This window comes from Oncorhynchus tshawytscha, linkage group LG27 (assembly GCF_018296145.1).
Source record: "Oncorhynchus tshawytscha isolate Ot180627B linkage group LG27, Otsh_v2.0, whole genome shotgun sequence".
NCBI lineage: Eukaryota > Metazoa > Chordata > Actinopteri > Salmoniformes > Salmonidae > Oncorhynchus > Oncorhynchus tshawytscha.
In genome coordinates, this window is record NC_056455.1 from 9,614,507 (window position 1) to 9,621,907 (window position 7,401).

General features: G+C 40.5%; 1 protein-coding gene across 1 annotated transcript; it reads left to right on the forward strand.

The window, feature by feature from the left end:
- The first annotated feature begins 1,351 nt into the window (after positions 1 to 1,351).
- LOC121841117 lies at positions 1,352 to 6,780 on the forward strand. The gene is made up of 2 exons (XM_042307508.1): positions 1,352 to 1,472; positions 4,167 to 6,780. The coding sequence occupies exon 2, from the start codon at positions 4,174 to 4,176 to the stop codon at positions 5,524 to 5,526; it is 1,353 nt and encodes a 450-aa protein (XP_042163442.1). The 5' UTR covers positions 1,352 to 1,472; positions 4,167 to 4,173; the 3' UTR covers positions 5,527 to 6,780.
- The last annotated feature ends 621 nt before the right edge of the window (positions 6,781 to 7,401 follow it).

A 7,401-nucleotide genomic window follows, 5' to 3' on the forward strand; every position in this document is an offset into this window, starting at 1 on the left:
TTGCAACTAAGTTCATTAGTGATTCATCTTAACTCTCTCACAACTCTCTCTGACCCCTTTACAAATGCAGCTGAGTAACAGAGTGACAGAAAAATCTGTAACAGAATGAATTCAATTAAATTGGCCACAATGGGAAATCATAGTAGTCACAAACCACAGTTGCAGTAGAAAACACTACACAGTACCTTAGAGTACAGTAAATTCAAGTAGAGTATAGTTCAGAACAGTAGAGTAAAGTTCAGTACCGTAGGTTAACACATGAGTAAAGTACAATATAATGTAATATGCTCTATTTTACTGGACTATACTGTATTCTACTGTACTTTTCTTTACCTTGCTGATCTATACTATACTCTACTGTACTCTTCTGTACTGCACTCTACTCTACTGTACTGTACTCTACTGTACTGTACTCTACAATGATCTACTGTACTGTACTGTACTGTACTGTACTGTACTGTACTCTACAATGATCTACTGTGTTGTACTGGGTTGTCAAAACTTTGATTGCTACAGATTTGTTTCGGTTTGGACCAACAAAATGTGGTCTTGTTTGGGGAATAATAGCCAATGTGTAGAATAATACCCAAACATGCAAAGGACAATATTAAATGTTTCTACCTTTTGTGTACCTATTTAGGATACATCACCATGAAGATAATTACATGAATGATTATGCATTTCTGGATAGTACAGATCAAGGACTCACAATGTCATTCTGTTACCGTCAACCTGTTACCGGGTGTTGATCCACTAAACTTCCTGTAGTTCAATAATCAAAATAGCTTTTTCAAACTCAAGGAGTTGTGTCATAGCTGACACATCATTCTTTCTGCAGACATCTTTGAATATGAATTCAGAGTAGATATTTAAAAACAGAATTTTGGGGAAACGTGGTCACATAAAAAAGGAGGAAGATTTTACTGTCATTCTGTTAACAAACTTGACATCTGCGCTAAATGTGTTTTAGTGAAATTTTCGGTGGCAATTGTTAAAAGTAGACTCCTGCCTATATGTAGAAGTATGGTTTGTTTAACAGTGGTTTTTGCTTAGCATACATTTGAAAGTGAAATAGTGAGTCTCATGACCACTCTGATACCGTGGATTTGCCCTCAAGCATTGCTGATGCATGCCTGATATTTTACATATCAGCTAACCACATAAATGTTATAGCAATCTGGTGCCGATGGCAACGTTGATGACGTGGCACAGAACCGTCGCTTGATACATGCAACGTCTGAGCAGGGGAACGCAACATTTTTAACACTGCTCAAGTGTAAAAAGGTGAACCTGCTAGCAGCATGTTATAACTGGTTATAACTTGGCTGCATACACGAACCTGGTCTGCCAGGTTAGTGGGTGAATGTGTGACTCATTTCCTTTTCTGGAGACGTCAGTCTTCTGCTGGGCTGTAAAAGGAGGTGAGGTGGTTCAGTGTTCATTAGATCAGAGGACAGTTCAACAGGAACAAGGTAAGAGAAGAATTTACTATTGCATAGATACTTTTTCTCTTAAACTCTCATTATTTGTGTGCAGTTAGAAATTGTAAAATATTTAACAGTGTTTATGATCTTAGATCTGTTGTATCTGATTACAATGAGATGTTCCCTTTTCTGCTAAATTCTCGCTTGTATTATGCGTGCTTTTAGGAATTGTACTGCAAAATTCCTAACAGCGATTGAGCACTTTGAATCTTAATTCAGAGAAGATATTTAACCTACAGTAGCAAAAATATATAAATTATATATACACAAAAAACAAAATTGAGTACACCCTTCACATTTTTTGTCAATATTTTTCATGTGACAACACTGAAGAAATGACACTTTGCTACAATGTAAAGGAGTGAGTGTACAGCTTGTATAACAGTGTAAATTTGCTGTCCCCTCAAAATAACTCAACACACAGCCATTAATGTCTAAACAGCTGGTAACAAAAGTGAGTACACCCCTAAGTGAAAATGTCCAAATGGGGCCCAATTAGACATTTTCCCTCCCCGTGTCAAGTGACTCGTTAGTGTTACAAGGTCTCAGGTGTGAATGGGGAGCAGGTGTGTTAAATTTGGTTTCATCGCTTTCACACTCCCTCATACTGACTGGTCACTGGAAGTTCAACATAGCACCTTATGGCAAAGAACTCTCAGAGGATCTGAAAAAATTATTGTTGCTCTACATAAAGATGGCCTGGGCTATGAGAAGAAAATCACATTTATTTGTCCATTAAAATTACTGATCAATTTGATGTTAAGACATTGTTAATGTTGTAAATGCCTATTGTAGCTGGACATGGCAATTTGTTATGGAATATCTACATAGGTGTACAGAGGCCCATTATCAGCAACCACCAATCCTGTGTTCCAATGGCACGTTGTGTTAGCTAGTCCAAGTTTATCCTTCTAGGGAGAGCTCCTCTGTCCAGTGTCTGTGTTCTTTTGCCCATCTTAATCTTTTCTTTTTATTGGCCAGTCTGAAATATGTAATTTTTCTTTGCAACTCTGCCTAGAAGGCCAGCATCCCGGAGTTGCAACTTAACTGTTGACGTTGAGACTGGTGTTTTGCGAGTACTATTTAATGTAGCTGCCAGTTGAGGACTTGTGAGGTGTCTGTTTCTCACACTAGACACTCTAATGTACTTGTCCCTTTGCTCAGTTGTGCACCGGGGCCTCCCACTCTTTCTATTCTGGTTAGAGCCAGTTTGCACTGTTCTGTGAAGGGAGTAGTACACAGCGTTGTTCGAGATCTTCAGTTTCTTGGCAATTTCTCACCTTTTGCCTTCATTTCTCAGAATAAGAATAGACTGACGAGTTTCAGAAGAAAGGTCTTTGTTTCTGGCCATTTTGAGCCTGTAATCAAACCCACAAATGCTGATGCTCCAGATACTCAACTAGTCTAAAGGCCAGTTTAATTGCTTCTTTAATCAGAACAACAGTTTTCAGCTGTGCTAACATAATTGCAAAAGGGTTTCTAATGATCATAATTAACATTTTAAAATGATAAACTTGGATTAACTATGACAATGTGCAATTGGAACACAGGAGTGATGTTGCTGATAATGGGCCTCTGTACGCTGTGGCAGACCAGGGGTTTGGTCAAGACGTTTACAGAGATCAGACACGGACAGAGTATGATTTGCTTGGTTTCAAGGGTGTTTATTAAATAATAAATCAAAAGAAAAGGATAGGTCTCCCCATGAGACCCTCCCTCTCAGGGACACAGTCTTCTGGGCTCCGGGTCTTGCAGTAGCCTGTCATGCACACAAACTCCCTCATCTTAGCTCGGGCACCGTCTCCAACTACACAGAAGTCACCTTACTTCCCCGAGTCCTTCCCTGTGTGCTGCCCTTCTGGCAGCTTTATGGGGCTTGTACAGCTGGTGAGCAATCAGCCCTTGATTACTCACCAACTCCCCAATCAGCCCCAATTAGTCCTGGGCGGAGAGCCCGTCAAGACCTGGCACGTCCAGCAGATGGAGCCATCGCCTCGTGATGTATACTCCATCTGCCACCAGGCCTCGAGTCTCCCCCTGGTGGCTGACCTGCTGTACGCCACAGCGACTTCGTAGATATTCCATTAAAAAACTGCAGTTTCCAGCTACAATGATCATTTACAACATTAGCAATGCCTACACGGTATTTGTGATCAATTTGATGTTATTTTAATGGAAAAATGAATGTGCTTTTCTTTAAAAAACAAGGACATTTCTAAGTGACCCCAAATATTTTGAACGGTGTTGTTTATAAATATAATATTGTCCCAAAATATTATTATGATATGTACATTTATAGATTTTTTCCCCCATCACTAGTGAACAAAGATGGCGACTCCCATGTACTTACCACAAAACCCTAATTTGCTAAATTTGCCATACATTGCTCTGCGTTACTATTTTTGGTATCAGCTTTAGCACAGTATAGATGATCCTAATTCTAGATCCAAGACGGCGGCAGTTTGAAAAAATGGGAAAAGTAGATTTATTGACACATTGAACCATTTTTCGCGCAATAGTTTGTGGGTCTGTGAAAGGTGCTAAAAACGTAATATCTGATTTATTCCATCTTTATGCACCTTCGCCGTTGCAATCAATCAATTCCAAATGCAATCAATCAATCCATCCATTTTAAAGACTTGAGGTACTCCTGCTATCATACTGTCTCTCTCTCTCTCACAGGATTACCATGGAAAGAAAAGCCTTGCTTTGCATCTTCTTCTTGTTGCTACCACTGGCCTTAGTGTCTGCAGACATACCTGTCCTTAACTCAATAAGTGACCTCAGGAACATCGAGTTTGGCCACAGATTCCCTCGTCATGGCCTAATGCTGCTACACTTTGTCTCTGGCGGCCTATACGTCGATAACAACGATGTACTCATACCAACGTTCTTGCCAGAAAGGGGAGACTGGGGCTTCCATTACTTCAATAACTATGAAGAACTTTTTCCACCACTGCAAGATCAGAACAGACAGGGTTACTACGCAGTCGGGAACATCAACACACCAACAGCATACCCACTCTATCCTTATGTCACTCGCAGCTACTACTTTACCCCAGGAAACTTAGAGAGGAACATGGACAGGTTAGTTGTCAGAACAAGCCCCAACAGGCCACTGTTAGAGGCAGTCTACATAACACAGCACTATCGAAGAAGCAGTGTGTATGACCCCCATAGCAGTGAGTATGACCCCCATAACACCTACCAAATCAGCCCCGCCCTCCTGCAGGAGATCAGGACCGTCATCCATAACAGGGTGGACAGTGTGCAGGCATTTCTGTACGCTGCCGGCTATGACGTAGACTCCATGCTCTTCACACAGAACTGCTATGCCCCTGGTAGCACATACAAGGTTGAAGAAGCAGGCAGAATGACTCTGAATGATTCCACCGCTATAATGAAAGAGGAAGTGCTACACACAGAGTGCTATGCTGTTGTGCTCCAGGTGAAATCCACAGAAAGTGGGTACGCCCGGCTCGGATGGGCTAATGTCCCTGACAGCCTACTGGATGTGGGCGTGATGCTGGCACTCTTTAATAACAATGGAAATAATCTCTTATCTCTCTCTCTTGGCACGCGCAGCTACGGAATCTATGACAGCAACCAGTACCTTAACCACGGCCTACAGGTCAAGCTCCTCTCCAAGGACGGGTCAAATGTCTTCATAACCGGGCCTCGGTATGATGACGCAGACGGGAAGGTTCCTGTTGGCATAGAGGGTAATGACGCCAGTCTGCAGCTCTACACTAAAGACGGCTATGCTTGCGCTCAACTGTTCATCAGTAAGACCTTCACCGATTGGCAGACTGATTTCAATTACTCGTGGGTTGCATTCTACTCCAATCACAAAGATGCTAGTAATTCTTACTATACTTACGAGTACGCTGTCAGATTCACTAAGCAGGATGACACAAACATAAAATATGATATATATTCGTATGTGTCTAGTTTGTCCATTCAACCTGGAGCTCAAGCTCGATTCTTCCTCACGAAAACATACGATAGCATTCTGGCAGAAACTACACCATGGGAAAGGTAAAAAGGTGTCCGGAAGATTGCTGGTATTAGTATTAGAGTCTCCAGCCATGAGCGAGGTACTTTACCTATCAGACTGTTGAACAAAAACAGTCATTTAAGGAGAAACCAGCAGAATCTTACAACACTTAGAAAGAAATTGGAAAGCAACAGTGTAAATTTAAAGCACCCAACAGAGAACACCTCAGTCATGTGATTACCAAAGAGCCCTGTCTCCACCGCTTACACAACACCACACCATCTCCGTGGCGACAGAGCAGCCAATCCCCATGCAGACGGCAGTAGAGAGCAGACAAGATTGGACACATCTGACCCTTCTGTAACTCAGAGACTGATTAGACTACTACTAAAATATGTTTTGTCTCAGGTAATAATATGGGGATGTGGGGAGAGGATGAGTGAATGAATCAAAAGGCGTAAATCGGCATAATGCCTTGAGGTAGTTTATCTACCCTGAGCTACCTGACCTATGATAACTTCATAACTGCAATTGAACAAACTACCCTGACCAGACCAATCGAGAACTGATGTCTGTAATGTCTACATGTCAAATGTTTGTATTGTCTACTACCGTTAATTGTGGTACAGTTTTTCTATATAAATTGCAAATGATGTTTTGTTGTGTTCATGGAGCCCAGGAAGATTAGTGGTCGTCATGGCGTCAGCTAATGGGGATCCCAATAAAGATAAAGATAAATAACATTGTGTTATATTGAAGGCCATGATTATCAAGATTAGTAATGGATGGGTAGATTTGTTTGGGCTGGTTAGACTCACAATCTAAGAACAGAGGAGCAGAGGAGGGCCAGCAGTATTTTGACTAGGTGTTGGAGGAAATTATAGTTGAAATGATTAATAATGTATACATTTCAATTAGAACCATTTATTCTAATACTATCATGTTATGGTACGAAATGTATGGGCTCTTGGTTAAGCTGTTTCTGAAAATGTAAGCAAAACGAATTAATTGTCTGTACCTTGCGGGAAGTTTAAGGGAGAGGGATGATGTATCTTTTCTGACAGATAAGAATGGTCCTTGATGTACCATTTGTGGAGGAGAAGATATCTTTTAGACAGATTGGAATGTCTGGTTTATGAGGGGAGTAGAAGACATCTCCGGACCTGAAAACACTGGGCTATTGTGGGAATCGGAGAGAGTGTGAGAAACTGATGATGTCATTTCATGTCCTCTCTTTAAAATGTAAGGTTCTTTGTATTTTGCTTCAGTACTCTCTTGCAATAAACGCTGTTACCTGGCTTTTAAGACTGGTCTCGATCTACTTCATGCATAATTAATGAATTTACAACTCATTAATGAATAGATAGAGTGCGAATTTGATTTTGGCTATAAAACATATAGGAATTTAGAAATTCCACCAACACTAGGGTTGCAAAATTCTGGGAAATTTCAATACGTTTTACAGAAATAAATATATTTTAGGCAGTGGAGGCTGCTGAGGGGAGGACGGCTCATAATAATGGCTGGTTAAACTGAGTCTAACCAGCCCAAACAAATCTATCTTTTAAACATAACTTTACTGTCAATGTTTTATTTTTTATGAACTTGTCTGTCGGCATTAAAGACCATAAGTGGTTTTAAGGAACATTGTGCTAAATAAAAACACATACCAATTTAATTTAGGACCTAAAAATTGACAGCTGTGCCGTATAAATTGCTAAATAGTTGGGAAGAGATTTTCGATATACCCATTCCATGGCACATGGTTTATGAATTGACACACAAAACAACGCCGGATTCAAAATTTCAAATGTTTCAATTTAAATTATTATACAAAATCCTTGCAACTAATAGAATGTTATATATATGGGGGATACAATCTTCCCAGCTCTGCAGATTCTGCTGTGAGGAGGCAGAGTC

Coding starts and splice junctions, on each gene's coding strand:
- LOC121841117 (XM_042307508.1), top strand. CDS start 4,174: ATGGAAAGAAAAGCCTTGCTTTGCATCTTCTTCTTGTTGCTACCACTG.